The 16,530-nt window shown below is 38.7% G+C and overlaps 2 protein-coding genes across 13 annotated transcripts in view; one reads left to right on the top strand and one right to left on the bottom strand.

The window, feature by feature from the left end:
• PLA2G10 (phospholipase A2 group X) overlaps window positions 1-3,629 on the top strand; it is a 16,784-nt gene extending 13,155 nt beyond the window's left edge. For both annotated transcript variants that reach the window (XM_087731471.1, XM_009477333.2), the window contains exons 3-4: window positions 582-688; window positions 3,484-3,629. In XM_087731471.1, the coding sequence (XP_087587597.1) occupies window positions 582-688; window positions 3,484-3,629 (253 nt within the window). The remainder of the gene's footprint in view (window positions 1-581; window positions 689-3,483) is intronic.
• Window positions 1-16,530, bottom strand: part of BFAR (bifunctional apoptosis regulator) — a 24,162-nt gene extending 7,632 nt beyond the window's left edge. Inside the window, exons 1-9 of one of the 11 annotated variants that reach the window (XR_015698729.1) lie at window positions 12,306-12,493; window positions 11,812-11,864; window positions 10,394-10,724; window positions 9,326-9,527; window positions 8,792-8,961; window positions 8,001-8,145; window positions 7,578-7,748; window positions 6,863-7,065; window positions 5,628-5,952 (exon numbers count right to left, since the gene is read on the bottom strand). Coding sequence is in view for 1 of the 11 variants with exons in the window: in XM_087731470.1 (XP_087587596.1) it covers window positions 5,760-5,952; window positions 6,863-7,065; window positions 7,578-7,748; window positions 8,001-8,145; window positions 8,792-8,961; window positions 9,326-9,527; window positions 10,394-10,659 (1,350 nt within the window). In the remaining 10 variants the exon portion in view is untranslated. The other 10 variants (XR_015698735.1, XR_015698738.1, XR_015698731.1 and 7 more) reach the window with 10 other exon arrangements.

Genomic DNA, 16,530 nt, shown 5'->3' with positions numbered 1-16,530 from the left:
TTAAACAGCACCTGTGCCTATTTATTCCTGAATAAAATTCCATTTTCCTCTCAGCTTTTCTGCCACCATCTAAGGACTTTGCTACGAAACGACATTTATGATAGTATGCTACAGCCTAACAAATCTTTTTGTCCCTTCCCTATTAGTAACTGTTACAACAGCATCAATAACTGGGAGAAAAACGCATCCTTCATTATCTGACAGAGTATTCTGGCATTTAATCTTTTTCTTGGAAGGGGCTAGGAGGGAGGCATGCCCACATAAAAGTTTATTGTGTTCAAAACTGAGAATGCTTTAAAGATTCCTTATATTTTCATCTATGAGGAAGGGCAACTAGATCCATGTGTATCAGACATTTTCCTCATCATTGATTACATGAAAGAGTAGTAATTTTTTCCAGGTGATCTAGTAAACAATTACCTTGTTTTGATTCCTGAGCATGTAACTGTTTGTACATTCACGTATGCTGACTGTCTTATTATTTCACAGCCTGTAGAAACATGCTGATAAAAACATCCAGACTATGTAACCATAAATCACCACAGTACAAATTAAGGCAAGCCCATTTCTGTTTCTCTCAGGTGCTGCTTTAGGCACGACTGCTGCTATGGTAAGGCAGAACGAGCAGGCTGTCACCCCAAGATAGAAAGTTACCACTGGGAATGTGAAGACAATGCTGCTGTGTGTGGTGAGTGAACAGTTCTAGTTTTTGGTTGGTGGGGGTTTTTTGTTGTTTTTTTTCTTTTTTTCCTTTTTTTTTTTTTTTTTTTTTTACTTCTACTGATTGTCTCATTGCCTTCATAGAAAGACATTTGCTTAATTAACTGTAAAACTCTTATTTTACCATCCTTCCTTGTGTGACTTTTTTGCCAGGGTAAGCTGTGCCTCCAGAAAGCACAGCTATGCCAACCAACTGAATGCAGTTTCTTCTTCTTAATCCCCACCTACCGACATGCATAAGCAAACAAAATTCTCATCTACAAGCTTCTACTACCCTTTCAGAAAACACTACCAAAAAAATCCCTCTTTTTACTCGGCACTTCCATACGTTGAAGAACCCTTGTTACGGTATCCCCTGCAGGTCTCCAACTGGAGAGCAACTACAAACAGGAGGCAAGAAAATTACAACTGTTTAAGAAAGATCCTCTTTATGCTTAGCAGAAAATATTTCACACCATTTATAAGTTTACGATGGACAAGTTTTTGCCATACTTACCACTGATCGGTTGCACAGCCCACTGCTAACGGCTGCAATTTATGAATGAATTCACAATTACAACTTACAATTTCAAACACTGAGGTAATAAAATATTTGATGAGTATGTTTATTTACGGAAGTAACATGTCCACAAGCCATAAAATGTTAATTTGAAAACATTTACATAATTAGTGTACCAGTTGCAACAGATGGCTGACTGCATCCTGATAAATTTTGTCCAATTGCTTCGAAATATGACTGTAATATACTTGTCATATTACAGTATAAAAGAGAAGGACAAGGATATCAAAGAAAGAAAAAAAAAATTTAACAGGAAAAAGCAGCATTTCTTTTCATTATTTGTTCACAACTCCCAAAGTTTTAGCAAAATATTTTCTGATACACTTCAAAGACTTTTTGAAACTATAACTTCTCACAAGCCCCCAAAATTTGCAGGGTTTTTTCTTCTTGTTGTTAGGTTTCATTTTTGCTTTGTGGTTTGTTTTTTTTTTTAAATCAGGTGCTAGGTCAAAGTTACTTTGCATGTAGTTTTATGCTACTACCTAGAATGCAAATCAGCTTGAGAATTGGCTATTATTTGCACCACAAAAACGCAGACCTTTATATTAACTTGTTTACTCTGAGTCTGAGTTTCTGACTACCATAGTTTAAAGGCAACACAGTAGGCCGTTCAGAGAAAACGCAAAAAGCTCTCATAACTCAATTCAGAATTTGCCTGACCTGAAATCAAATTAAAGTTCTTGACAATATTTCCTTTCTTCCTTTTCATTCAACCTTTACTTTGCCCAAGTGTCTACCTCATGCACAATCTCTACTTGCTCATTTCCTCCTCTGCTCCTGAAGTACCAAGCCTCTTCTCTCTCAAGCTACGTGATTGACTGCCAAGTTACAGTCCACCTATATTTGGCTGTGAAGGTTCTGCTCCTGTTCCAGTCCAGAAGCTGGCAATATTTTAAAATACTGGCCAAGACAGTAGGTGTGTCATCAAGAAACAAAGCTGAAACAAAGTCCCTGGCATACCATGGAGAATCATAGAATCATCAAGGTTGGAAAAGACCCTTAAGATCATCGAGTCCAACCGTTAACCTAACACTGCCAAGTCCATCTATACCATGTCCTCGAGCACCACGTCTATCCGTTCTTTAAATACCTCCAGGGATGGAGACTCAACCACTTCCCTGGGCAGCCTGTTCCAATGCTACCAATGCTTCCAATGAGAAGATCAAGTTTGGAGCAATAAGAGAAAGAATAGTTCTTTTCAGTTAATGTTTGGTTTTTTTTTTTTAATCCTATCACGTTGTTTATGCTACTTATGCTATTTAGTAGTTCTTAGGGTAGCTAGTTGCAGCATCAACATATATACATTAAGAACACTTCCATTTCACAGCAGAATTTGAGTTCATTCACAAAACTGAACACTTGTTCTGCTCCTAGACAAATCGCAAGCAGAGATTCAGCTAAGCTTTCAAAATGTTAAATACTCTGACAAAATACAATCAAGCATTTTTCAGTTTACTGACAGTTGCAGAGAGAAAACACACAGATTTCTGGGTTGGCACAATAAAACCAAAATATATTGCTGTAGAAGATGATGTTCATGCCAAGAAGAAACGCTCATGCCAATAAATCTGTTCAGTTACAACACTACAATTATAAAACAAGCATGGCCAGACATGGATTTTATTGTCCTTAAACACACTTTACCTAACTTCTTACTGAATGCCTTAATAACAAAGGTGGGCGATTTACGCTGAACATGGAACATCTTTGCATCCATCCCTTATTTCACATCCATAATTTTAATGCTACATCCTTTAGTAGATTAAAACATATGTGAAACGGAAAATATCTTCCCAAACTCAAGTTTCACTAGAGCAAAGGGGCGGGCAGGGAGGGTCACACACCACTTTCTAAAGAGGAATCAGTTGTTAGCGTTCCTTTATTAAAGAAGGTGAAGAGTATTTAAGTCTTTATCCAATTATTATATTTTCACCTGCCAAGACAGTTCCACTGATGATCAACTGTCACTAAACCAAACCATGCTTGTATATCCTCTGTTGCTGAGATGTCCTAGCATGGAGCTCTGCCTAAAGAACATGAAAGAACTGCAAGTCTTACTAAAGCTCAGTACGGTTCCTATTGCACTTGAAATAGAACAGCCGTTTATACGGCAAATATGGAACGTGAGGTAGCAATTCTTGGCATCCCATTTGATATTTTTAATTACTTCAGACTAACATCAAACTTACTGTGTTTTCTTTCAGAATCTCTAGAAGACAAATGTCAAAAAATGGCATGTGAATGTGACCGTGAAGCTGCCAAATGTTTTTCTAAATCTCCCTATCACACAAAATACCTTTTGTGGCCAGACTTTATGTGTGGTGAGATTCAGCCTTTGTGTAGATATTAGGTACGCAACATCAGTCTTTATGAAAACTCTGTACGTATTTAAATCTAAAATGACTTTTTTTTTTGGTCACAGTAGTGACAACAAGTGATTTTCCTCCTTCTTGATCCTCCTTCCTGCCACCTCAGCCTCTTCACCCCAGAATGGCCAAAGTAAACATTTTTCCTCTTGTTTACCTTCTACAGTGCATGGACTAAAAGCAAGTTCATTAGTTCTGTGTAAGCTTTTATTGACTAAAAAGGAATTTGAGTTTATCAGCTTAAGGAGTAACTGACTTAACATTAAGTTTGTTTATATTCAGATTCATGGAGTTTTCAGATTCATATCATCATTCATGTAAACTTTGATTCCCCCCTCCACTGGCTGTAAGATACAAATCAAACTTTTCCACTAACGCTTACCTTAACATTTGTTAACTTCGAACTGACCGGAAGAAATGCATGAAGCGACGGCGTCAGCACAAAGAGCCCTCTCATCTGTATTAAAACACTTATTATGAAGCCTAATTTAACTTTTGCATCTCATTCACCTTAAGTAGTCCTACCTGTATTAAAAATTGACTAATATAATTCTTTTTTTCTAGTATTTACTTTTTAAATACAGTTTTCTACAAAGCTGTTCGTTTGATAGGGCTCAAGCTCCTTACTCTGTGTACACCTTGAGTTTCCTGTCGGCACAGGGAGAAGTTCTACCCTTAAAACTTCAGAGCCAGATTTAAAAGTGCAAATGCAAACCATCATCATGACAGATACATGAAAAAAGTAGTAGTTACTGGGACCAACTGCCTTTCCCCTAAGTGTTTGATCTTGGACAGCATCAGTTTGCAAAGAAGTGTATATACTTCATAAGGATGTATAGATGGTTTTAGCTAGGGTCATTTTATAGTTTTTTGAAACCTTTCAGGAAGAGAAATCAGTAACACAAATTGCTGAATAATACACTTCTTCGTAACTGCTCATGTTAACAGTTTAAGAACCAGGAGTATTTAATGTCTACTTTCACCCACCTCACTTACTTGCAGGGCTACAGAACAAATTTACGCAAGTCAAAGCTAGTGACAAGTACTTCAATATTTAAAAAAAAAAACAAACAGCAAACCAAACCAACACTTCTTTAGGAAGGATGAAGATTTCAAAAGAGATCTTTAATCTTTAAAAATATTCATAGGCAAATTTAAGGTTTATCTCAATGATACAAATGGAAAAAAAAAACCAACAATGTAGAATGCAAGGGGACAAAGCTCTTGAAAATCTTAACGTCTGCTTCAGACAAAACCAATACATTAAGAAATGGCAATCCTGTTTATACAAAATAACTTTCCAGTCAATATTCACTCACAGATTTAGATACACATATTATATTGCAATAAGATGTAACTGCAGTGTCAGGTCACTTTTCCAAAATAATCCTTTTAAGGGATAACCCTGAATTTCAGAATTAGCAACAGACTTCAAGAGGAGAGCATTAAAGAAGCTATTGGTGAAGTCTAACTGATCTCAATTAAAAATTTTGAATGGCAATCACTTTTTCCAAAAGACAAGAAAACTCAAGCAGTCTTTGCCTTCAACAGGGGGAAAGTTTAGAACAAACTCTACTATGAGACCGTGTATTTGACAGTCACAACTTTACATGTAAAAGCAGACTGAAAACACCAAAGTACTTTCAATATTGAGCCTATCCAGGAAGAGCTTTCCTTTGGCAAACTTAAGTTGAGGAGCATGTTGCTGGTATGAAATGCTAAGTTAAAAAAAATAAAATAAATAAATAAAAAAAAATCACTGTAGCTGTTCAGAAAACACTGATTTTAAGGCAGGCTTGAAAATAACCAGGATGCTCAAGACAGAATAGAGAAGTTTTGATGTGATCAAAAATAGGGTGACGTGACTGTGTAAGTTTTACATGGCTAAATTAGGAATGTCATTTTTTTTCCAACAGAAAATTCCTTTTGGATAATAAAGCCCATCCTCAGAGCTGAAATCAGCTGGTTTAAGAGTAACTTACCTTAAGGCTTTTTTGTATGTTTAAGTTAACATAATCCACCACTTTCACTGCCACATATATAAAGGCGAAAAGCAAAGCTCATTTCAAATGTCCATTTTCAGAAGCTAAACAGCTCAAAAGTTCCAATGCCAGTCACTGCACTTGTGTCTCCAGACGCCTTACTTCTTTAACCACAAGATCAATGTTTATAATTGGGTTAAAGTACAAGGCCCAGTAAAACAAACAATTGCAGACAAACTGAGGAATAAAAGGCCAAAAAATGGCAACAAAAAGACCCTGGGTTGAGACTTTCCAGAAATGTCTCCACATTCTGTGAGGAATAGTCCTGTGAAAACGGAAAGGGAGAGGCTTAGAGGAACTTTCCATTTCATTTTTACCCATTCTAAGAAAAGCTAATATGTGCTGCAGCCTCAAATTATTTAGCACTTACTCAGGTACCTGTAAAATGTCATTTTGCACTCCAGAAGAACTTTCTTAAAATACAGTAATACTAGATTTTATATGAGGAAACATCAAGTCAATTTATTCAGACCACAAAGCACAGTAAGTTAACGTGGTCAAATTCCAGATTTGTCATAGATTATTTCCATGTACCCTGTTCTCTTTTGAACATGTTCTGCCCCCTACCTGCTGGCAGAGAAAATGAAAACCCAGTATACACCAAACCAACTATTTCTCCTATGCAAGTTCTAAAATCTATAAATAAAAGATCACAGCAATTATGAAGTAATATTAATATGCTTGAATTAAGGCTAAAGCAGTAACTGAAAACAGCAATTTTGATCACCTGTCAGAAATAATATCAGTATAACTAAATTTATTTATGATCCTAAGGACTCATCCTTTAATAACTATATTGTAAGCATATCATGACAAAATTCTTACGTATTTAGCTCTCAGCTGCCAGCTAACACCAGTTACCATAAAAGGCAATTCTCAAGGTACGAGTTAATATTTACCCAATGGTTAAGGATGTGCGTATTACCGTTATGGCATTTGCTACATCTGATCAGGAAAACCAGCTATTAAGAAACCTTTTCAAGTATTCACAGAAATAAAGATATTCAAGAGTGAGTACTGGTATATGTGCGGATTCAGATTCACGTGTTCTTATTAACCTCAGAGTTGTGGTTAGACACTCTCATTTCAGTGAGCAACTGAGAAATCGTAAGACTGTTTCTTTCTTATAAGGCCATGTACTTCCTACCCTCTTCAACAAGCTCAGTAAGACTTACTTCAATTCTCTTCTTGACCAGAGCCTCCAAAAGGAGAATAATTCCAGAACGGAGAGCAACATGGCATTTACAATTATAAATCTTGATGTCCAGTAGTGCACATCCAGCCAATCCCAAGCAAACTCAGCTATCAACTGGTATGGCAAAAATAAATACTTTACAATGAATTCTCTCCACTGTTTCCAAGAAGGATCTTTAAGGTCCTGTAAATTAGGATAAAAAGACAGTTAATCAATTTCCTATTAAACAGACACACACTGGCTTATTTCCACTACTCTTTTGTTGAAAAATTGTTTTTTCATATATTAAAAGCAATTATTTATCTTTACTATACCTTCTGGTAGGTAATACTATAACCCAGTAATTTCCATTAGATTAGAATAAAACATCACAGACAGCAGGACCTTATAATGTCATTTGTTAAAGTACAGATATTTTGAGTGAAGAGCCTTTCTATAGTCATGTGAACCTCAAAAAAAAAAAAAAGTTTCACAGATTTGAAGTCTTAAAAGCCTTAAATCCATCTTATTAAAGGTAATGGTCACAACACTGGTGATCACATACAATAAAATCAAGGAACCGCCTACTTTGTAAGTGTTAAAAGTTGTACTGTAAAGAGATGAAATAGCGAATAATTACATCGTGGTTTTATGCTGCTAGTCTTAAAATGCTTATAACTAAAGCAAGTAGCATATTTAATGTTTTGAACACTTACTAGTAGTTTTGTGACAATATCTTCATACTTGTCTTCTTGTGTAGGGCAAATTGTGTGGATGAAAGGTAGGAAAGCTTCTGCGTAATCAAACAGATATAGGTATAACATACTGAGTCTTGGAGAACTCTTCAGTGCATACAGAAGAAAGAGTGATTTTCCTGGATTTACTGCCTGAAAAGTATCAAATTATCAAGTTTCAAACAATGAAAAAATAAAATGCAAGGGACATGCCAGTTCTTAGATTTTTCTGACAATCATTTTTCAAAGGATCATTTTTCAAATACAACAGTTCATTAAACTGAGCAGTTTTTACAAGGATAATTCTACTACCTTAACACTCCTCCTGGCTTTAAGAGAATTTTCTTTTAAAGATATTATTTTAAAAACACTTAATATACATGACAGACTTTACCTAAAATTTACCTTATATTCCCAAAGGTTCTGTGGTGGTTTAACGCCTAAAGTTTTCACACATTCCAGTTCCGCCATAATAGCTTTTCTATGATTACTGTTCTCTATACTGTAAGGCTCTTTTGTGAAATCCTCCTCTGTCAGTGTCAGAAGTAGTCTACAAAAGCAGAAGAATTCAGAAGGTAAACAGTACCTCTTCACCAAAAAGAGACGACTAACAAATCAGCAATTACATACTGAAACAATAAGCTACTGATAGAAGGTATCACCTTTTGGATTATATTCCATATCAAGTGTTCTGAATCAACTGCATCTCAGAGCCTGGGTTTTAAATATCCTTCTTTTCAAGTTTTCTCTTGCCTGCTTTCAGCATGCAAATTTATCAGCTTGTTGGCTATTATTGAACACAGTTCTTCAGTACGTCACAGATCTAGTCTGCTCTCCTGAAATCAAACCTAGAGCTCTTGGGTGGAATGCAACAACGCATATAGCATATGCATATTTTCACAAGAAAGAAAAAGTGGGAGGGGTGGATAATACATTAGTAGAATTTTACTTTCAGTATCATTTCAGTCTGCATCGTCAGCATTTTAAAAATTTTCAGTTAGCTTGCTTAGTATCTACTACTATAGTTTTCAACTGCAAGTGTTGTAACTTCCCCTGAATTTTACTCTGATACATCAACAGAATATTCCCGCAGTCTATGGAACTAAGTACGGTCATTTCACAACATTCCGGCCCTAATGAAAGCTGTCCAGTAGTCCAATCCAATGATAGCTGTTCCTGACAATTAGGCCTCTCACCTTCCATTCACTTTCTCCAGTAAAAATCTTTCTTTATAATGTGAAGCCCACGGGCCCAGCTGCTCTAGCCAAAGTATCACTTCGTCAGCAGTCCATTTAGCAACAGGCTTGTGGACAAGATGATCTTCTTCAAATTCTCTGCTACTCCAGTGATATCCAAGTAGAACTACCTACAGGTAGATTGGAGGCGAAAAAAAAAAAAAAAGAGATCTTTTACCTGCAAAGCAAATATATTAATGATAACAAAATAAACACACATTAAGGGGCTTGAAACGTAGAATCTTCCATTTTATGGACCCTAGAATATTCAGGTTATAAGAAACTATCTTGAAGTTTTACCGAATGATTCTAACTTCTGTTTGCTGTATATTGCAATTGTAGTTCCTGACAGGCAACTCTGAATGCTACCTTGTTTACTCTGCTCAGCTGAAGTATCTTCTGTGCCGATGATCTTTTTTGTGTGCATATAATTTAAGTATATTTGATTGCATGCTTAATGAAGTAAATATGGAAAACCAACTAGATGAAACTTACTGCTACACAAGTTAAAGCCGTCAGAACGCCTGAGAAAAAACCTCCTCCTCGAGGATTAATTCTTCCTGTGTTCGGGACTGTAGGGATCTGGTCATTCCCATATTTCTGGAAGGTTGCTAAGCTGCGTGCTACATCACTGTTTTGTTGAATATCTTCTTTTCTTTGTTCAATGGCATCAGAAAACAGCTTTTCAATAACATCCCTAATGGGAAAAATATTTGTCATTGTGCTATCATCATTGAGGCTTAACATTCAGAAAAGGGACTCATTTTTGGATTTTTGTTTCCAGCCTCTACTAAAGACTCATCTCTGAAAGCAAGAAAACATTAGTTGTTAATACTTAGTAAAGTTAAACTCAAATCAATTACTTCCAAACAACATTTTCCTTAGCTTCTAAACATAGAGGAACTTAAAATATCACATTTAAAAAAAAAAAATCCTTATTTCTTATATAAAACTAGAATTGTGTGTGCTACTGGCAAGCCTTGATTCTTCAAAAATGCTAAGCAAAAGACAGCATAAAAGCCTACCATCATTCATACCATCTATTTATTAAAATATTATTAACCTAAGATAAAGTATTATTAACACAAGAACTTGTGGGTAATCCAAGAAAGCAAACTGATATTTCTAGCTTTGTTCTGCAATAAGAGCACATTTCTTCCTATAAATAATTCCTATTACAGGAATAATTACACAATTATCAAAGATCATTCTAACTTAGAATTATTAGGAAACAACCAGCTGTATTAAAAGATGCAAGTGTCTCAATACTGAAAAAAGATCCCTCCTCTCCATCCCCTAAAAAATTCAGAAGGGGGGGGGGGGGGGGGGGGCGGAAAACACCACCAAACCCCAAACCAAAGCCAACCAACCCACCCCTTAGTTCCATGCAGAAAAATATGCTTGAACAGTTCGGTACAAGTGGAGAACATGAAAGACTTGAGGATTTAAACGTCCTTGAAACAGTTCAGATCACCAAAACTATGAAAATCTGCAGCAAACTCAAGAAACCAGACAACTAATATTGGTGGTTCTAGAAATCCAAAACTGGCATAGTACACTCACCTGAGGAGGATGTTGACTTTGGGGAATCCTTCCCATTTTTCTCTGCATTCAGGGCATTCATTCTTCTTGGACGATACCCACCACAAGGCTAGGCAATGTCTACAGAAACTATGCCCACAGTTGAGGGTGGTGGGGTTGACCAGAATATCATAACAGCAGTGGCAAAGGAACTCGCTAACTGATATCTGCCGACCGATTTCAGGAGTACCACGTGTTTCAACTTTTGCCATCTCCGTTTCACCTTGTAAAGGCTCATCCTCTTCCATTTTCTGTTACACCTTATGCAAACAGAAAGGTCTCTTAGATCTTCAAACCAGGTAAGGCATTACTTCTGCAAAGTAACAAGATAAACCTCATTAAGAAAAAATTACTGTAAAAGTTTAGAATTGCAAGCAGTATGATTATCATTGTCATTCTTTTGTCGCTCTGATCGTTTTAAACTTTTAAACTAACTTAGCTCTCCCCAGAATGAAACACGATCTTCTACTTTTTCAGCAACGTGTTCATTGCAAACTACAATCAAAACCAGATTCTAGATGTAAACAGCTAGGCTCAAGTCCCCTGCATTTTCTTTTCCTGTGTTACATAACACATGAAAGTGAAACAAAAAACCTCACCATGATTCAGGTGACTTTTGACAGTATCTTTAATCAAGGTTTTAGTAAAAGACACCAATCAAAAGAAATATCATTAGAAAATACCAGCAGAGAATACAAAAATAAAACACCAGTATAACGTAATGATCTAATTTACTCCATCGCCATTCTTTCCAAGCATATGGAATAAAACATTACTAACAAAGGTCAATGCTAAACATTGCTGGGCAACGTAAAAAGAAAAATTCGATCCACAAAGTCATATGCTTCAGAATTACAAGGGATTGATCTGGATTGATCAGCTTGCCATCTCAGTGAAGGACTGAACTCCGTATTAACTTTACTGGTGATTACTCTTTGCTAGCATTTCAGAGAACGCACAAACGAGAAGAGTTTAAGATTGTTCCAAGCTTACCAAAAATATAAACCTATTTGCTTGATGTTCCTACTATATTCTCTCAGATAGCCGTATCTAGTTTCTTAAAAAAAAACACTGATCCAAATCACTTACTTATCAGTCATGATATGTTAGAAGCTATCAAAAACTACACAATTTTCTCCTCAGGCACTACAAAACCAAAATACGCTTACACTCTCCACCACGTGGCTCCTGCTTACTACTAAGTTATCATCTTTCCATCCAGATCAAGCACAAAGAGGTAAGCATACACATTGGTAAAGAATAAAAATTAAAGAAAAAATACAAGGAGTACAGAAATACAAACCAACAGTGCAACTAAGATCCTCAGACTGCTTACAAACATGTCTTTCCCCAGCAAAGACTGTTGGGTTTCTAAAAGACAAACCTGGAATATCACTTACAAGAGAAGAAATAAAACCAAGGTTTGGCACCTAAGAACATTCTTCTAGTTCTCCTGGAAGAGAGAGGCAACAGCGTTTCTGTGGGTGCAAAAATATGTCACCACACAGTCTCTGCACCAAATAAGAGAAGGGTCAGAAGTAGAAAGCTTACGAGCTCCTCTCCCAACTTCAGCCCGCTTCCTCCCCTCTGCGCTGCTACCAAAGCGGAGGCACCGAGGGTTGGGGCCTGCAGCGACGCGACGGCCGCTTCCTCCCCCCCCGGGCAAGGCAGGGCCCATCTCGGAGGAGCCACCAGCCCACCCCTTCCCTCGCTCCCCGCGGCTGAGGGGAGCCCAGCGGGACGCCGCCGTCCAGGCAGCGAGCACAGGCGAAGGTTCCGCCGTGCTCCGCGGCAGCGCGGCCTGCCCACAGCCTCAGCCTCAGCCTCAGCCTCAGCCTCAGCCTCAGCCTCAGCCCCGCCGGCAAGCAGCCGCGCCGCGCCTTGCCCCACTCACCCGCCGGCCGCCCCGGCCCCGCCGCCTCCCCCGCCGCCCCGCGGGGCGCGCCCGGCCCTAGCGCCGCGCCGCGGCTCCGCCGGGGCTGGGAGGGTCGCGCAGCGCCGCGGCTCTGCCCAGCGCCCGCCCACGGGGAAGGCGGGGGAGCATCGCCTCGGCGGGGGAGGGTTCGGCTCCTCGGCGGCCTCCCCCTCCCCGGGGCGGCGGGAGGAAGGCTGCGCTGCCCGGCCCTGCCGGGGCACCGCTAGCGGTAACGGGCGGAGCCCCGGCGGCTGAGCGGCCGCCGCAAGCTGATGGATACAGCTACAGAAGCAGAGCTCTCTCTTCTTTATCTTTAAGCGCTGTATTTCAAAGCTTTTAAAATCACCGGACAGGAACACTGCGACACTCACATTTTTCTTAATACACTCCCATATGGGTGAGAATTGAGCTACGCTTGCTGAATGTATGTCTCCACGCCCGGGTCATCTTCCCTCACAGAAACTTTGTTCAAGGTTTATTTTACAAGTTAAGATCTCGAGGTCTAATCTCAGCAGTAAATTAGACTTTTAGATGCTAGTTTGACTGCAGCGCTAAGGCACACTGCACCGGGTTGGTTCACACAGAGACTATTTTTACCATATGAGAGTATATCTATATATACACACAGTCACAATTATTTATATCCGTCTCTGTTCCCTTACTGCGTTTCTTTTTGACTAGAGTCCAAAGAAAATTGAGTGATTTTTTTGAAGCACTGTTGAGATGTATTTTTTTCACTGTGCAACACAGCGACATTTTCTCAAAGATTTTGTTCTTGTTCCAGTTTGACACAAGCTACAAGTCCAGTTCAAATGACACTGGAGTTACTAAAACCAAATAATGAACTTTTTAATTATTCCAGCCTATTTCAATAAAGAAAATAATAGTCTCTCATTGTTTCCTCTCCCATATTACCCGGATTTCTCCGCAGGACAACTGTTACTGACACATGCATAGCTCTGGTTTTGTTTGCTTTAGAACTATCCTGATCAGATTTCTTAGGGGACAGAAAAACACGTAGCTGAAAAGTTTGTCAACTGTTTGAGCGATGATCCAATATTTGTATATCACACTTCCATATTTAATTGTTTTACTTAACAGTTATTGCTTCTTTACTCGCAGGTGGGGTTCTGTTAGCAAGACTGCAGCATTATTGCTCAGATCGGTTTGCGACAAAACAATCAAGATCCAATTCTGGCCTTCCTTAAAGTACTACATTAAAGGTACTAGACACATTTCCTATCGACATGGAATAAAACAGGCATTTATGCTCAAGTGTACATACCATTTCAAGATTTTTTTTAACACAAAATTCTAGCTCGAACGGTTCAGGGATCATAGGAATGATTATGGATTCCAAAGCAGTTTTCAATTTCAGTCAAATACAAATTAAAACTCCACTAGCAGCACAGACAAAGTGCGGACAAGCAGGTAAGTCCATACAACCTAACTTCCGAGGCTTATTTTATGAAAAGATCTACCAACCAGCTCATACTTATGTTTATTTGTAGTTTTAATTAAATATTTGAAGTTAAGTCCCAATCAGTAAATCCTTAAACTACCCTAGCATGAAAGTATTAAACCTCTTCTAGATGAGAGGAAGTTCACCTGGATCTACCTTACTACGTGCGAGGTGAAAACGTGGCCCAAAATATTTAGGCCTTGTTCTAGAATATAGTTTTTTTACTACTTTTTTTTGTGTGTGTATTTTCACTTAGCTTCACATTCGATGTTCAGTAAAGGAACAGAACATACAAAAGCGTTTCACACAGTCTGCGCTGCAGACTTACGTGACGTTGTGGAAATGTAGCCTTTGTGTTCTAGTTTATAACAATTTTCATGTGTAAAAAAGCAACGTAGTCTTGTAACCAGCTCTTTGTATTGCTCTCTCCAAAAGTACCCAGTAATTTGGAAAGCAGCCAACCTTTTCTGGTGTCATTTAAAACATGAGAGATTTGAAGAACTCTGATTACAAACTACATATTCATAAGTGCAGTTGCTTTAATATATACATGGAAGAGAACCAAGCAGGTACTTAATTAATTAGGCAAATATGTTATCTTCTGAAACTAAACAAAAGTGAAGATGTATGCCCTCTGAAATGTTTCTTCACATGTACAATTGCAAGCAGAAAACTGATTAAAGAAAACTAAAAATTAAAATCCCTAATTAAAATTAGGGATTAATTAATTTAAATCCCTAAAAATTAGGGATTAATTAATCCCTAATTAAAACTAAAACTTAAAATCCCCCCAATAATGGGGATTAAAACTTGAATAAATATTATGAGAGTTATAAATTTTTCTTAACACATAATAGCATTTCCTTTTTATTGCACTATATTACACACAGGACAACAGTAAAGAGGAGACTATTCCTAAGGAGGAACAAAGCCAGAGGATGAGGCAGCTGGGCTGTCAACTGCACCATCAAAAATCAGATTTTTCTCCAAACCAGATCTTCTCAGAAAGCAAAAGGCACGCAAAGTACTCCCATGTGTTCAAGCTCTAGTTGTGCAGTTTGGGACACTAGTAATGATAGTGGTAAATGCAAACAGAAGTCATCTAATAGTTAAAACAAAACAAAACAAAACACAACACAAATCTGAGAGGATTAATTGCACATTATGCCTTCAAAGAGAAAAGATGCCTAGTATCAAATGGTAGTTCTGACTACTATTAACTAGACAGAAATGGGTTGAGATGGGTAATTGTCCTAATTCAGCAGATTGCTGTCATTGTAAAAAATTACTTTGTATCCTATATGCAGGGCACATTTCCAAGATGATGGCATCAGAAAAAAACAGAGCACACAATACTATATCCAAGGTAAAATTGTATTAACTCGTAGTGTAGATTATTGCACCACGTAAATATTTTTCGAGCTACTACCACCAGAGTCAATGCTAACTGTAATTGCGCTGGTTTAGTCCTGCTATTCAAGTTATCCTTTTTCCCCTTCCAAGTTAAAAATCACCTTTTTTTAATAACTACAACAGAAACGCAAAAAGATTCACTTAAGTGTTTCAAATTTTCCTTCTAAATATGTAATAACACATACATGTTGAAGTAGAAAATGTCTAATCTCTAACACAGAGTTCCTGGATTTGACAGCTACTTGGGGAAAAATGTCAGGTTGTAAAACAGCTATCAAGCACTTTAACCAGAAACTGCAAGAGCGTTTCTTAAAAAATAGAGGAGTAAGATGAAAATTTTAGGCTTCAGCCAATTTACTGCAAAATAGAAAAATCTCTACTACTGTTTTAACTAACCTCTTACTGAGCACCATTTAATCATATAGATGATTTGCTGGGAGCGCATGTAGAATAAATTGCTTATACTGAAAAGGCAAAACTTAATCTTGAAGAATCTTCAAAAGCTCTCTCCGCTCAGTCCTGCGTAATTCTCTATCTTCTACTCCACACAGAAATTACGTCCCAGTTTATGGAGAATTCTCCATTTGCTTTCATTCTGCTGGAATTCTGGAAGGTTCTTTACCTGCTGTGTGAGCTCTAAACCTGCAGCACGTACGCTAAACTCTGCATGCTGTCCTTGCCCACAACTTCTGGTTTCTGCTCTTGTGCAACACCTTCTCTCTTGGGCAGTTGCTTCCTTCCACAGCACAGGTGCAGGGACATTTTGCCGGGCACTGAGCTTTGCTTACAGTTATTGTACAACGATGTGTGGAAGTGCTGGTTTTATCATTTTAACAAGTAATACTTCAAGCCTACCAGTTCCTCCGGACTTTTCATCATTAAGGTATAATCACCAGTAGTTCTCCACTATCCTCCTGAGATCTCCTCAGCAAATTCCCGTCCCTTCTTTCTTGCTGGTACTAGGTCCGCCTTTCTGATCTGAGAGGCAAAACCCGTGTTTTTCCAACATCTGTGACATTTCAAAACACCCTACAGAAAAGCAGCTGGTTTGGGACTCCCTTTCCCGCTCCGCAGCGGCTGGCAAGGCTGTCTTCCCCCGCCGTTACACGACGCGGCAGGGAGCTGAGGGACGCTTCCCAGGCCTACCGCTCCTCTGCAGCAGCGGCGGCTCCGCCGCCCCTCACACGTAACCGGACAGGCCGTCCCTCCAGCAGCAGTTCCTCAGCCGCCCCGCCCGGGCAGGGCAGGGCAGGGCAGGCCTGGGGCCATGCATAGGGGCGAACGACCGGCAGGCCGAGCGATCACCTCCCGCCCGCGGCCGGGCACCGC

This window comes from Nipponia nippon, unplaced genomic scaffold, assembly GCF_047370975.1.
Source record: "Nipponia nippon isolate SJK-2023a ecotype South Korea unplaced genomic scaffold, ASM4737097v1 scaffold_5, whole genome shotgun sequence".
NCBI classification, from domain to species: domain Eukaryota; kingdom Metazoa; phylum Chordata; class Aves; order Pelecaniformes; family Threskiornithidae; genus Nipponia; species Nipponia nippon.
The sequence above is the reverse complement of the archived record's forward strand: the minus strand, read 5'-3'. Positions and strand labels throughout refer to the sequence as shown.